This window comes from Neoarius graeffei, chromosome 3 (assembly GCF_027579695.1).
Source record: "Neoarius graeffei isolate fNeoGra1 chromosome 3, fNeoGra1.pri, whole genome shotgun sequence".
Classification (NCBI taxonomy): domain Eukaryota; kingdom Metazoa; phylum Chordata; class Actinopteri; order Siluriformes; family Ariidae; genus Neoarius; species Neoarius graeffei.
In genome coordinates this window covers 72,260,073-72,276,199 of record NC_083571.1, presented here as the reverse complement: position 1 = coordinate 72,276,199, position 16,127 = coordinate 72,260,073, and the positions used below count along the sequence as shown (strand labels likewise).

The 16,127-nt window shown below is 39.4% G+C and overlaps 1 protein-coding gene across 2 annotated transcripts in view; it reads right to left on the bottom strand.

Annotated features, from left to right (window-relative positions):
- Positions 1–2,578: 2,578 nt before the first annotated feature.
- The window catches only part of btr01 (bloodthirsty-related gene family, member 1), a 30,876-nt gene continuing 17,327 nt past the window's right edge, over positions 2,579–16,127 (bottom strand). For both annotated transcript variants that reach the window (XM_060917236.1, XM_060917235.1), the window contains exons 2-8: positions 15,242–15,910; positions 13,475–13,570; positions 12,103–12,336; positions 10,685–10,832; positions 5,272–5,313; positions 5,087–5,113; positions 2,579–4,379 (exon numbers count right to left, since the gene is read on the bottom strand). In XM_060917236.1, coding sequence (XP_060773219.1) covers positions 3,835–4,379; positions 5,087–5,113; positions 5,272–5,313; positions 10,685–10,832; positions 12,103–12,336; positions 13,475–13,570; positions 15,242–15,907 — 1,758 coding nt within the window. In that variant the 5' untranslated portion in view covers positions 15,908–15,910 and the 3' untranslated portion in view covers positions 2,579–3,834. The remainder of the gene's footprint in view (positions 4,380–5,086; positions 5,114–5,271; positions 5,314–10,684; positions 10,833–12,102; positions 12,337–13,474; positions 13,571–15,241; positions 15,911–16,127) is intronic.

The following is a 16,127-nucleotide window of genomic DNA, read 5'->3' as shown; positions in this document are numbered from 1 at the left end:
TGATGAGCATCAACAACACTTTTTCTGAGAGCCTCAGAAATCTCCTTTGTTCGTACCATGATACACTTCCACAAACACGTGTTGTGAAGATCAGACTTTGATAGATCCCTGTTCTTTAAATAAAACAGGGTGCCCACTCACACCTGATTGTCATCCCATTGGTTGAAAACACCTGACTCTGATTTCACCTTTAAATTAACTGCCAATCCTAGAGGTTCACATGCTTTTGCCACTCACAGATATGTAATATTGGATCATTTTCCTCAATAAATAAATGACCAAGTATAATATTTTTGTCTCATTTGTTTAACTTGGTTCTCTTTATCTACTTTTAGGACTTGTGTGAAAATCTGATGATGTTTTAGGTTATATTTATGTAGAAATATAGAAAATTCTAAAGGGTTCACAAACTTTCAAGCACCACTGTACAGTTCTAATAACTTGGGCAGTTTCTAACCTGTCCTTCATGTTCTGTAGTGTGAAGCTGAAGGAGCAGTAGTGTGTGTAACTGACTAGAGTTCACTGACTCAGCTGTGTGGTTTGATTCCTCTGGATCTTCCTGTGAGTGGTTCATCAGCAGGATTCTGCAGCATTTCATAAATAATGAACTGACCTTGTTCCAGCCGACCTCTACCTCAGCTCATCCTCTCTTCCTGCAGTAGTTTAATCTGCTGGGATTTTATTTAACGGTCTGTTCAGTAAACACTGAAGGTAATTCCATTTTGATGTTTCCTGTGTGATTTGGGATATAAGAGAAAAAAGCCTCTGTTTTTCCTAAATAAACCCTGCTGTTTTACCTAATTCATACTGTGTACAGCATCTGTGTCTCTGCAGTGAGTCTAATTTCAGTCTGATGCAGCTGATTTAAAGTCTGAGCTCAGCTCAGAGAAATAAACATCCATCCATTATCTGTAGCCACTTATTCTGTACAGGGTTGCAGGCAAGCTGGAGCCTATCCCAGCTGACTGTGGGCGAGAGGCAGGGTACATCCTGGACAAGTCTCCATGTCATTGCAGGGCTGATACATAGAGACAAACAACCATTCACACTCATATTCATACCTACGGTCAATTTAGAGCCACCCATTAGCCTAACCTGCATGTCTTTGGACTGTGGGGGAAAACAGAGCACCCGGAGGAAACCCACACAGACACAGGAAGAACATGCAAACTCCACACAGAAAGGCCCCCGTTGGCCAATGGGCTCAAAACCAGGACCTTTTTGCTGTGAGGCGACAGTGCTAACCACTACACCACCGTGCCGCCCAAGAAATAAACATTTTAATTCTTATTGCTGAGCAGGTCAGGAAATGACACACAGGACGTCTTATTTTGTTTTTAATTTTATCTTCTTAACTTCAAGAGAGAGAATAAAGAGAGGCTGGTGAGGGAATGAGTGTTTATAGCTGCTGTAATGTAAGTGACAACAGGAACTACCTTCTTCTGTGAACATTAAATGTAAGTATAAATGGATAAAAAGTAGACTATGATGTCATTTTTCACAAATAAAATATTGTATTCACTGTGATATGGGAGAAATAAAACACTTAGAGATGTGCTGTTATTGAAAAAAGTCAACTCAAGGATGGCAGTAACTGTGCTTCATGACACCATCTTGTCCTTGAGTATTTTCTTACAACAGTACGATGCCAAGTGTTTTATTCCTCACTCGGAGCTCATTTTGATTTATGAAATGTTTAACAGAATAGAGAATGATTATGAGAACCTGTTTATCAAAAATACTTCCCTGATCACAAAAAGACAAACACACACACACATTATATATCAGTCTCATGATGTCTGAATAGCTCATAACTGCAGTGATAAACTGTAAACACGTTACAAATCAGACAGCTATAGCATTAATAAAGTGTTTCATCTTTAAAGTGGGATTTTGATGGCAGATGAAAGAGAACTGTGGGACATTCAGAACAGATGGAGCATCAGCATGATATTTATTCACACACACACAAATCTGATCTACAGCCTTTTTTTTATTAATTTATTTAAGTACATAAGAAGGAGCTTCAGCGCATCACTGAGAGAATAAATTCCACTTTATAATCAAAATGCATACCGTTTTAGAGTTTAACGTCAAGGTGAGTGTATCTGATGGGAGAATCATGTTTACACACACACTATAATGCGGGTCGGTTACCGAGGAAAAACGCACATACCTGTGTGTCGGGTCTCTGTCTGATGCAGGGGGACGCTGGTGTTTGTGTGTATGTTCTCTGTCTATTCTTCCCCCACGCAGATGTGCAGCATCTTTAAAGCGAGACGTCACTCTTGGAGATGCTCTTCATCCATTGGTCGAATGGACCTCACTAACTCCGCCCCTAACCTCAGAGGCAGACTGCTTTGCATTTTTATTATCCTCATAAAACCACTTGATCTTTAATTAATTAAATTACAATAATGCCAGCAATTCTTGCACATTAGCAAAACTTTACGTATCAAAAAAGCAGAAAACAAATCAGGGAAAAAACAAATAAAACCAAAAGTTTTATTCACATTATGCACATATACTTTTTATATGTGTTTTATTCACATTATGCACATATACTCATAGTTACAATAAGAAGTAGCATTTGAGATAAAACATGGTGGAGATAGTGAAATTTATAATAACTTTCTTATTGTACATTACAATAAAATAGCTGTTATTTGAACAAGACACAAAAATTAATTTCCAAAATCCCAATTAATTTACAAATAAAAACATTAGAGGTGCATCAATACTGATACTGATATCAATCCGATATCTCTCTCATTTACTCAGCGATACTATGTGATGAGATGACAGGAAATAATAGCGATCTAAAAGAATTTCACAATTAATGATCAAAGAAAAGCAGACTGTCAACTGTGTTCTGTGAAAACACCAAGAGGAGGAACTGCAGCATCTTCTTAGATACAATACAATACAAGTCCCCTAGTAAAACATCTTTATCATGTTTAGAAGTGGCTTTAATCAGCAAGCATTAAAAACAAGTGTTCATCACGAGCAACAGTGTGCAAGTTCACACAAAGTTCAGTTAAAATCAATTTAATTTCTTCTGAAATTTTTTAATAAGCTGCTCTGAGCAAATCTTTTTCAGTAGAAATAACAGCTATCTCTTACCCATCCCTCTCCAGCCTCCAATCGCTGCCACTTCACTTCCTAAACTAAATAAATTACTGTATACTCTACAATCTCTGACAGAGATTCTAAAGTCAAGGAAAAACAATGTGAGTTTATGTTTCACCACTTAATGTATGATAAAGCAGGACTAAAAACTAATTGTTTATAAACTGTAATTCCTTGCACCCTGCTGTAAAACTGTCGTTGTTCTTTTTCTGATGTTGGCAAACAGCTTTTCAGTGCATTACCAGGACCTTCTGGTGTGTTGGTACTGTATGTGAGTGTCGTTCACTCTTGCCAGAATAAGCAATGTTCATGTTCATTAGTTGCAAAGTGATTCATTCAGTTCATGTACAACACTGGCTCACAGCAGTGAAACAATATCTACAGACAACACAAGGTGAGTGAAAATAACTGGGCTTCATTAGCATGTTGTTCTTGATGATCAGCTGCTAGTAGTCATTAACAGCGAAGGATTCAAACACAATGAAAACAATAAAAATGCACTTTACACACAGCTTTCTGAAGTAAACTAAACCCACTATTCTATACTGCAGCCCTGCTCCAGTCAAGCTATAATGTAGCTAGCTAAGATGCTTCATTTAAAATCAACTCGCAACTCAGTTCAGCATCACTATTGGTATCAACGAGGACCAAAAATAATAAAATTTGCAAAGTGTAAGAGATTAAAACGTGTTGATTAGTGATTTTTCACACAGATGGATTGATGGTACAAATGAAAAGAGGAGCCTCATTTTGGCCAGATTTGTTCGTGCAGGGACTGAAGCATGGATACAACGTTTCAGTAAAGAAGCAAACATGAGTGAAAATAAGTGCCATGGTGTCAGCATTATAAAAAGACACTTGTCCTTTTTCATAGTCAATAAAAATTCCAACTTTCTGAGGTTTGGTGTTCAGGTAAATGGGCATTGGTGGATTGGTACGGAAGGCATATTCATGCTTGTCTCGCAGACTCAGGAGCCAGTAGCCATTAGCCGGACTGACCGAGATCTTCCCCTTGCGGTTGATCGAGTGATTGACCACACCCAAGTCCCAGTCTGTCTTCTCACCTACGTAGACCTCCCAGTAATGACGGCCTGAACTGAAGCCCTGGCAGCCAAGCACACAGACCACGCGGTCGAAGCGTTCGGGTGTGTCCATCACAGTGTGATGGTGGTCACTGCAGTAAACCTGCTTACAGTCCTCAGAGATCATCAGTCTGGGGTGGGCGGAGTCTCGATCCAGAGTAACATCCACTGGGAGAGGACCAATGACCATGGTGAGAGGTTTAATGTTTAAGGAAGAGAACACATACAGGATGTGTAGTTATAGGAAAATAATCCACAATGTGGTAGCGTGATATGGCCTGATGTGAAATTGATTAGTTTCCTATAACAGCAAGTCTTGAAGTCTTTTATTCCTCTTATACCACAGGTGCAATTTGTAATATATTAATGAACAAAAAAAAATGATTCTCTCAACTAAAACTGTCCTTTCATTTGCAGTTCAAGTAAGAAGATGCAGCTAATTTTAAAAAGTGAATCTATAACAGCTGTAATTTGGACATAATATCAAAATGAATTAAGCTGATTGAATTCTGCACATTTGGAAAGGCAGCTGAACTAAAGGATTATGCTCATCTCACAGCCCAATAACCAAATATGACAATATCTTGTGTTTAAAAAAAAAATTTAAATTAAAAGATAAAATCCAAGAGTGTCCACATGGGGGCAGTGGAGTTCAAATATAGGGGGCTGCAAAAGTAGGTGTACGGTAAGGATTATTCCAGTATTACTAGTATTACAATAGTGGTGTAAGGTTTCATTTAATACTAACGTTTTGTACGAACGTTTTTTTTTTTTTTCATTACTGTATACCTACTTTTGCAGCCCCCTTTATGAATGGTTTATCTGGAATTTGTACAAAGTGAGAAAGAAAAATTTAGGGACAAAAAAAACCTCACATGCGTAGTCCTGTATTTTCCAAAGCCCTGAGAGAGAGAGAGAGAGAGAGAGAGAGAGAGAGAGATTAAAATAATATCTGCTAAAAGTTATCTATCTTATAGCGTGCATTCAGAAAAGAGAAATGTGTCGTCATGCTTTCTTTTTTCATCCCAAATTAATGAAGAGAAAAACAGATCAAACTCACGTGGTTCTTGTTTTACAGGTGATTCCATTGCTGAATGTAAAGCTGTAAAGCATTCCCCCAACACACACATACACACACACACAGTTATAAACATCTTGACTGCAGGGAAAAAAAAAATCCAAAAACCAGAAATACTTTTCATTCTTCCGAGTGAAGTGAAGCATTTTAAATGGTAAATGCAGTAAAAACAAATCACAGATACGTCTGATGACGTCAACACTGTCAGGAATGCCCAAATTGGTTTCCAGTGTCGCTGTATTGTACCATCAAGGACACGTGTTGTACCTTTAATGTGCATCTTATTTTGGAAGGTGCATGTGATGTAGCTTTAATTAATCAGCAGTAGATTCGTTGTGTATTTTTAAAGGTAAAAGATTTGTAATAAAGATAAATATTATGTACATAATGCAGAATAGGTACCATCCCAGAGATCCCAGTACAGTTTGGCACTCTTAAAAAATAAAATAAAACCCGAGGTGCTCAATTAAAGCAGTTTAAAGTACAACCTCGATTCCAAAAAAGTTGGGACAAAGTACAAATTGTAAATAAAAACGGAATGCAATGATGTGGAAGTTTCAAAATTCCATATTTTATTCAGAATAGAACATAGATGACATATCAAATGTTTAAACTGAGAAAATGTATCATTTAAAGAGAAAAATTAAGTGATTTTAAATTTCATGACAACAACACATCTCAAAAAAGTTGGGACAAGGCCATGTTTACCACCGTGAGACATCCCCTTTTCTCTTTACAACAGTCTGTAAACGTCTGGGGATTGAGGAGACAAGTTGCTCAAGTTTAGGGATAGGAATGTTAACCCATTCTTGTCTAATGTAGGATTCTAGTTGCTCAACTGTCTTAGGTCTTTTGTGTCGTATCTTCCCTTTTATGATGCGCCAAATGTTTTCTATGGGTGAAAGATCTGGACTGCAGGCTGGCCAGTTCAGTACCCGGACCCTTCTTCTATGCAGCCATGATGCTGTAATTGATGCAGTATGTGGTTTGGCATTGTCATGTTGGAAAATGCAAGGTCTTCCCTGAAAGAAACGTTGTCTGGATGGGAGCATATGTTGCTCTAGAACCTGGATATACCTTTCAGCATCGATGGTGTCTTTCCAGATGTGTAAGCTGCCCATGCCACACGCACTAATGCAACCCCATACCATCAGAGATGCAGGCTTCTGAACTGAGCGTTGATAACAACTTGGGTTGTCCTTCTCCTCTTTTGTCCGAATGACACGGTGTCCCTGATTTCCATAAAGAACTTCAAATTTTGATTCGTCTGACCACAGAACAGTTTTCCACTTTGCCACAGACCATTTTAAATGAGCCTTGGCCCAGAGAAGACGTCTGCGCTTCTGGATCATGTTTAGATACGGCTTCTTCTTTGAACTATAGAGTTTTAGCTGGCAACGGCGGATGGCACGGTGAATTGTGTTCACAGATAATGTTCTCTGGAAATATTCCTGAGCCCATTTTGTGATTTCCAATACAGAAGCATGCCTGTATGTGATGCAGTGCCGTCTAAGGGCCCAAAGATCACAGGCACCCAGTATGGTTTTCCGGCCTTGACCCTTACGCACAGAGATTCTTCCAGATTCTCTGAATCTTTTGATGATATTATGCACTGTAGATGATGATATGTTCAAACTCTTTGCAATTATACACTGTCGAACTCCTTTCTGATATTGCTCCACTATTTGTCGGTGCAGAATTAGGGGGATTGATGATCCTCTTCCCATCTTTACTTCTGAGAGCCGCTGCCACTCCAAGATGCTCTTTTTATACCCAGTCATGTTAATGACCTATTGCCAATTGACCTAATGAGTTGCAATTTGGTCCTCCAGCTGTTCCTTTTTTGTACCTTTAACTTTTCCAGCCTCTTATTGCCCCTGTCCCAACTTTTTTAGATGTGTTGCTGTCATGAAATTTCAAATGAGCCAATATTTGGCATGAAATTTCAAAATGTCTCACTTTCGACATTTGATATGTTGTCTATATTCTATTGTGAATACAATATCAGTTTTTGAGATTTGTAAATTATTGCATTCCATTTTTATTTACAATTTGTACTTTGTCCCAACTTTTTTGGAATCGGGGTTGTACTTAATTGAGTGTCCCACTGATGGATTGCACTCATTAACCTACTGACTGTTTTGTTTAGAAATTAATTACCATTTTATTATTAGTGGAAATATTTTTAGTTATGTTTAGCATACATCCTTTTTTAAACACTTGAATATCTTCACACTGTAGGATGAATCTTTAATTCTTTAATATTAAATAACACAAAATGACTATAATTTCTTGCAGATAAATAAAATAAAATAAAGAGATGTAGGGATTAATGAGATGTATATGATGTGTTTTTGAGACTGATCATGAAGCAGGCTTCAGTTTGATTGCATCATTTTTGTCAGAAGCACACAAATGGCTTTTAAATCAGAAATGAATCCCCTGACTCTTAGGCAAATACAAGCTTCTCTGAATGTTTTTATCTACATTAATGGATCCTGACTGCATAGTCGCTCATTCCTTTTTGTGACTGTAAGACTATTAGAAGAATTTCAACTATGAGCTCTATTTCCATGCATACAGAGACATAATGTAGATGTATCACTGAAAAGAAGAAGATTGAGAAGAAGAATGAAACAGGATAAAACTGTTAAATCGTAGAAACATGATACACCTTTGAGCGTTTCTTATTTATGACATATAATTGGCTATAGGGGTGGCACAGTGGTTACTACTGTTGCCTCACAGTGAGAAGGTTCCAGGTTCGACCCTCACGGCCCACGGGAGCCTTTCTGTGTGGAGTTTGCATGTTCTCTGCGTGGGTTTCCTCCAGGTGCTCCGGTTTCCTCCTCCAGTTCAAAGACATGCAGTTAGGTTAACTGGCTACTCTACCCCCCCCCCCCCATAAGTGTGAATGGTTGTGCATTTGGGAAGCTGCGACAGGCTGAGCAGGCTGGCGGTGGATGAAGTGGGCCTGTGATTGGCAACTGACAGGCCAATTGGTCTACAGGGTGAAAAAAATTGACGATGAACAGATTTTCTTGCTTGTGCTATAGATTTTTGTGTGACATTCAACATCCACCTGCAACATTTTTAAGCCTATTTTACTCCAAATTTGCACTAAGGTTAGCACCTTTTTTCTCTCTCTTGATGTTAATAAGACAAAAATTGCATCTTGTTCCATCATGTTCCTGAGAAACTGTAAAGAAGTGTAAACTCCTCTGTCCTGAAGATGTCAGAAAACTTACAGTTCCAGCTTCACCTCTGACTGTTGCACAGTGCTGACACTGGAGACTCCTTCCACAGATGTTACATAAACGTGTCCTTACATTAAGAACACTTCACGACATCAATAATTAGACATGGTTTTGAATCTTCTGATGCAGAGCATCTGCTGTACACATCCCTCTGAAAGAGCTGTTACTATAGAAGCAGTAAAGTATTAGAACGAGTGCATTAATATAATCCTGTGATGTGCAGCTGCACTACTGCCAGAGCTGCTGTTATTGAAAATTAATCAACATGTTCTGACCAATCAGGAATCAGTGACTTATAAACTGAAAGCTGAATGAGTCAGTTGACTTTTTTTTTTTAAGACGAAAGAGAGCTGATTTGTTTGGCCATGACCGAACCACACCTCTTCATAATGTAATAATTCTAACTCCACCCGTTTTTACACTCATGCTTCTGCACTGATGATTGATTATGTTATGATAATATACAACCCCGATTCCAAAAAAGTTGGGACAAAGTACAAATTGTAAATAAAAACGGAACGCAATAATTTACAAATCTCAAAAACTGATATTGTATTCACAATAGAACATAGACAACATAACAAATGTCGAAAGTGAGACAATTTGAAATTTCATGCCAAATATTGGCTCATTTGAAATTTCATGACAGCAACACATCTCAAAAAAGTTGGGACAGGGGCAATAAGAGGCTGGAAAAGTTAAAGGTACAAAAAAGGAACAGCTGGAGGACCAAATTGCAACTCATTAGGTCAATTGGCAATAGGTCATTAACATGACTGGGTATAAAAAGAGCATCTTGGAGTGGCAGCGGCTCTCAGAAGTAAAGATGGGAAGAGGATCACCAATACCCCTAATTCTGTGCCGACAAATAGTGGAGCAATATCAGAAAGGAGTTTAACAGTGTAAAATTGCAAAGAGTTTGAACATATCATCATCTACAGTGCATAATATCATCAAAAGATTCAGAGAATCTGGAAGAATCTCTGTGCGTAAGGGTCAAGGCCGGAAAACCATACTGGGTGCCCGTGATCTTTGGGCCCTTAGACGGCACTGCATCACATACAGGCATGCTTCTGTATTGGAAATCACAAAATGGGCTCAGGAATGTTTCCAGATAACATTATCTGTGAACACAATTCACCGTGCCATCCGCCGTTGCCAGCTAAAACTCTATAGTTCAAAGAAGAAGCCGTATCTAAACATGATCCAGAAGCGCAGATGTCTTCTCTGGGCCAAGGCTCATTTAAAATGGACTGTGGCAAAGTGGAAAACTGTTCTGTGGTCAGACGAATCAAAATTTGAAGTTCTTTATGGAAATCAGGGACGCCGTGTCATTCGGACTAAAGAGGAGAAGGACGACCCAAGTTGTTATCAGCGCTCAGTTCAGAAGCCTGCATCTCTGATGGTATGGGGTTGCATTAGTATGTGTGGCATGGGCAGCTTACACATCTGGAAAGACACCATCAATGCTGAAAGGTATATCCAGGTTCTAGAGCAACATATGCTCCCATCCAGACAACGTTTCTTTCAGGGAAGACCTTGCATTTTCCAACATGACAAGGCCAAACCACATACTGCATCAATTACAGCATCATGGCTGCATTGAAGAAGGGTCCGGGTACTGAACTGGCCAGCCTGAAGTCCAGATCTTTCATCCATAGAAAACATTTGGCGCATCATAAAACGGAAGATACGACAAAAAAGACCTAAGACAGTTGAGCAACTAGAATCCTACATTAGACAAGAATAGGTTAACATTCCTATCCCTAAACTTGAGCAACTTGTCTCCTCAGTCCCCAGACGTTTACAGACTGTTGTAAAGAGAAAAGGGGATGTCTCACAGTGGTAAACATGGCCTTGTCCCAACTTTTTTGAGATGTGTTGTTGTCATGAAATTTAAAATCACCTAATTTTTCTCTTTAAATGATACATTTTCTCAGTTTAAGCATTTGATATGTCATCTATGGTCTATTCTGAATAAAATATGGAATTTTGAAACTTCCACATCATTGCATTCCGTTTTTATTTACAATTTGTACTTTGTCCCAACTTTTTTGGAATCAGGGTTGTACATGTATTGCATTGATCCTATGATCTTTTTTTCTGATAATGGAATTATTAGAGTGGTGTATGTTTACAGCTCTGTGGCAGCTTCCTCAGCTCATCCTGGACTTTCTCCACCACTTGAGTGATGTTTTCAAGGGCCATGCCAGCTGTGGGGTCAGGGGTCAAAGTCACTTCTGTCCAGTTCTTCATCAGGGGAACAGTAGAGAGGGATGAATACATCTGTGAGGAAAGAGTGAGAAAGAAAGAAAACGGACTGATATTGTATATTGTACATTATCACTGAAATTTGTGGGAAGAAAAGGTGATATTTATAGAAGGATAATACAAAAAAACACATTAGCTAGTAGCATAGTGCAGCAACATCTTATAAAACAACAACAAAAACATGCAATTACTTCTGAGCATTTGAAAAGGCCTTCCCTGAGAAAGATTTTGTCTGGATGGGAGCATATTGCTCTGAAACATGTATATATCATTCAGCATTAATGATGCCTTCCCAGATGTACAACCTATCCATATCATGTGCACTAATGCACCCTCATACCATCACAGATGCTGACTTTTGAACTGTGCACTGATAACAAGCTGGATGGTCCCTCTCCTCTTTAGCCTGGAGGACGTGATGTCCATGATTTCTAAAATTAATTTCTACTTTTGATTCGTCAGACCTTGGGACAATTTTCCACTTTGTGTCAGTCCATCATAAAAGAGGTCAGGCCCAGAGAAGGTGGCAGTGTTTCTGGATATTGTTTATATCTGGTTTTAACTTGCATTTGTAGATGCAGTAATGAACTGTTTTCACAGATGTTGATTTTCTGAAGTGTTCCTGAGCCCATACACTGATTTCCACTACAGACACGTATCTGTTTTTAATGCAATGTCGCATGAGGGCCCGAAGATCACAGGTGTCCAATGTAAGTTTTCAGCCTTGTCCCTTGTGTACAGAGATTTCTCCAGATTCTCTGAATCTTTTAATGATATTATGTACCATAGATGATGTGATCCCAAAATTCTGTGCAGTTTTACACTGAGGAACATTATTCTTAAATTGTTGCACCGTTTGCCCACGCAGTCTTTCATAGATTGGTGAACCTCTCCTCATCTTTACTTCTGAGAGCCTCTCTGGAATGCTCTTTCTATACCAAATCATGTTACTGACCTGTTGCCAATTAACCAAATTGGAGGATGGGGGGTTTCCCTTTTTTTAATATTACACAACTTTTACAGCCTTTTATTGTCCTACATTTTTTAAATGTTTTGCTGGCACTAAATTCAACATGATCATTTACCTTTCAAGAAAACTATAACATTTCTCAGTTTGAACATTTGACATGTTGTCTTTGTACTATTCTCAATGAAATACAGGGTTTCCATGATTTGCAAATCATTACATTCTGTTTTTATTTAAATTTCACACAGCATTCCAATTTTTTGGAAATAGGGTTATATATTCTGTTGGTAATCCAATTATGAAGATATTTGTTCTGACCTTGAAGAAGCTGAAGTAGTCATTGGACTGAGTTAGCTGAGAGAGCATGCTATTCCTCTTCTTCAGTTCAGTGATCTCCTGCTGAAGGTCCCGGATGAGGACCTGTGAGCGGACTTCAGTAGCTGCACGGCCCATCTCCACTACCTCCAATGCCTTAGCCTGAGCTCTCTCCAAGGAACTGATCAAGGCATGAAACATGCTCACCGTAATCTCCACCTCATGCTGTGCATTGGCCTGGAGAGACAGATGAAATTTTGAGCTGTTAGTGCTGCTTCAGGAAAAACCATTCAGTTTATAACTTTTAATAGTTTTGCAGTTGGTGTTTTTGGGAAACCCTTGAATGTTCGATGTAGACCCTAGAACAATGTTATTATTATTCTCATCTCATCTCATTATCTCTAGCCACTTTATCCTGTTCTACAGGGTCGCAGGCAAGCTGGAGCCTATCCCAGCTGACTACGGGCAAAAGGCGGGGTACACCCTGGACAAGTCGCCAGGTCATCACAGGGCTGACACATAGACACAGACAACCATTCACACTCACATTCACACCTATGGTCAATTTAGAGTCACCAATTAACCTAACCTGCATGTCTTTGGACGGTCGGGGAAACCGGAGCACCCAGAGGAAACCCACGCCGACACGGGGAGAGCATGCAAACTCCGCACAGAAAGGCCCTCGCCGGCCATGGGGCTCGAACCCAGACCTTCTTGCTGTGAGGTGACAGCACTAACCACTACACCACCATGCCGCCGTTATTATTATTATTATTATAGTGCTCACATCCAAGAACCTTTAACTATCTAAAGAATCAAAAAACCCTTTGTTTCTGTTTCTAAGAGTGTACATAATCAGATTGGGAATTTCTTTATGAAATTCTGCATGAAGGCAGAACACATTTTACCATCTAAAGTCAAATTCTTTGGAACATATCACATTATGTAATCAACAATATTTTTATTGGTTTTAGCTCCTTATTTTGAGTGTGTAGAATAGGATTAACCCAAGCATTAACAATATTTTTAAGATTTAGTTTATTGTTCTTCCTCAGACCACTGAGTTATGGTCATCTTCAGCAATGACCCTCAGAACAGTATTTGCAGTTTTAATGTTGGTCATAAACATGCACTATTGAACTGATTGGTCAGAAGGTGTTGATTAATTCTCTATAACAGCAGCTCTGACAGTAGTGCAGTTCATCTTCAGGACAGAGGAGTTTACACTTCATTACAGTTGTAACACGATGAAACTCTGCATCATGCATTACTTTTTTGTAACAGCACATTGTCATATTTTATTTCTTACTTAAACCCATCCTTGAGCAAAGCTATACATCAATATGTACAATAAGGATTGTGCTAAGGTGCATACTTGAATGTCAGTGAGGGCCATTTGGATTTCCTCAATCTTCTTCTCTCGGGCTGTGATTAATCCCTGTACTTCTGCTTCCATGATCCCCAGTTGAGACTAAGCACAGAAACAAACACGGTCAGAAATCAGAAATTTACCTTTGTTAGTTAAACTTCCAGCATGTACAAAGTAAAAAGTTTGTGAACCCCTTGGAATTTTCTATATTTATGTCTAATTCCCATATAAAGCATGGTCATATCTTCATGTAAGTCACAATAATGAACAAAGACAGTCTCCTATAACTAAAGATATACAGATTTTCAAAGAATGTTTGACCATATTGAATAAATCATTCAAACTGTGAAACTGAAGGTTGGAAAAAGTAAGTGAACCCTAAGCTAATGACTTTTTAAAAAGTTCACTGCAGTCAGAATTTAGCACACCTGAGTTCCATTTAATGAAACAAGTTCAGAGGTGTGGCCTAGAATTACTTTGATTGATAAAAACCCCTGAAAAGTTTGCATTTGAACTTTTGACAAGAAGCATATCCAAATGGGAATCATGCCTTGCACAAAAGAGCTATCTGAAGACCTAAGATCAAGAATTGTTAACTTACATAAGGCTGGAAAGGATTACAAAGTCATCTCAGAGATTTTAGGTATTCATCAGTCTACTGTCAGGCAAGTTGTCTATAAATGGAGATAATTAGGTATTGTGGCTACTCTGCCTAGAAGTGGTGCCCCACCAAAGTGACCCCAAGAGCACAATGCAAAAAGAACCCTAGAGTGACAGTGAAAGACTTGAAGATGTCATTAGAACTGGCTGACATCTCTGTTCATGATTCAACAATAGGCAAAACATTGAACAAGAAAGGAGTCCATGGCAGGACACCAAGAAGGAAGCCACTGCTGTCAAAAAAGAACATTGCTGCATGCTTGAATTTTGCAAAAGAGCACTTGGACACTCCACAATGGTACTGGGTTTTGTGGAGTGATGAACCCAAAATTGAACTATTTGGGAGGAACAAGCAGAACTCCATTTGGCGTAAAAAGAGCACTGCATATCAACATCAAAACAACATCCCTACAGTAAAGTATGGTGGCTGGAACATCATGATTTGGACCTGCTTTGCTGCATCAAGGCCTGGACAGCTTGCCATCACTGAGGGGAAAATGAATTCCCAAATTTATCAACAAATTATCCAGTATAATGTGAGGGTGTCTGTCCATCAACTGAAGCTCAGAAGAGGCTGGGTGATGCAACAGGACAATGACCCCAAACACCGCAGCAAATCCACAGCACAATGGTTTCAGAAGAACAAAATCCGCCTTTTGGAGTGGCCTAGTCAGAACCCAGATCTCAATCCTTTTGAGATGCTGTGGAATGACTTGAAGACAGCCATACACAGAAGACAACCCAAGAATATGGAAGAGTTAAGGCAGTTCTGCAGGGAAGAATGGGCTAAAATTTCCCCTGCACAATATGCAGGTCTCATCTGCAGTTACAGGAAACACCTGGTTGAGGTCATTGCTGCCAAAGGAAGGTCAACCAGTTATTAAATCCAAAGGTTCACTTACTTTTTCCACCACTACTGTGAATGTTGAATGCATTTGTACAATAAAGTCATGAAAAAGTAGAATTTTTTTGTGTTATTGGCTTAAACTCATTGTGTATATCAGTACCTGTGACTTGGATGAAGATCAGATCACTTTTTATTACCAATTCATGCAGAAAACCAGATAATTCCAAAGGGTTCACATACTTTTTACTTTGACTGTACACACTCACCTTCTTAATGTTCATCTCTTGCCGAGCCAACACCACAGCATGACCATGATGATCCTCTTCAGCACACTTTGAACACACAAACATCTGGTCATTCCTGCAGAACATATCCAGGCTAAGTCCATGCTTGCTACACTGTGGTCCGGTTGAGCTCACTGAACTGAACCCGCTGGCACTGAACCTTCTCCTGCTGGCTTCATACGAAGGCACTGGTGAAGATGGATACGACACTTCCAACAAATTCCCACTAGAGGATGTCCTTTGGAACCTGTTTTTCATTTCCATCAGCAATCCTCCAGGCAGCTCTCCAGGCCGAGATGACCCGCTGATCTTTCTATCCAAGATGCGAGGAGACTGAGAGCTTGCATCTTGGGAAGCTGTGGAGGTCCCAGGTCTTCCAGATGTCTCAGCCATGTGCTTGAATTGCTCTGTGATCTCCTTAAGAGTGTGGTTGATGTGGAGCTCTGGACGCTTGCGGAAGCTCTCCTTGCACAGTGGACAGAGGCATGCCTTGCCCCGAGTGTCCCAGTACGATGTGATGCAGGAGAGGCAGAAGCTGTGGCCACATGGTGTAGATACAGGGTTGGTGAAGACCTCCAGGCAAATGGAGCAGGAGAACTGCTCTTCAGACAGAAAGTCCACGGGAACAGACATTGTATGGATAGACATTGACTGAAGAAGAAAGGAAGAGATTAAACGCGATGTATGTAAGGTGTTTTGTTATCTGTCACTTTGGATGTGTAATATTTCTAAATCAAGGCAAATGACAGATTAAATTCAGGGGTGAAGCTACAATACAGCAGGCTGTTAAATTATTATGTAGAGTACATTATTGTACACACAACGTAAAGCCTACAAGATCTGGCCTTTTAAGTGTCAAAGTTCAACT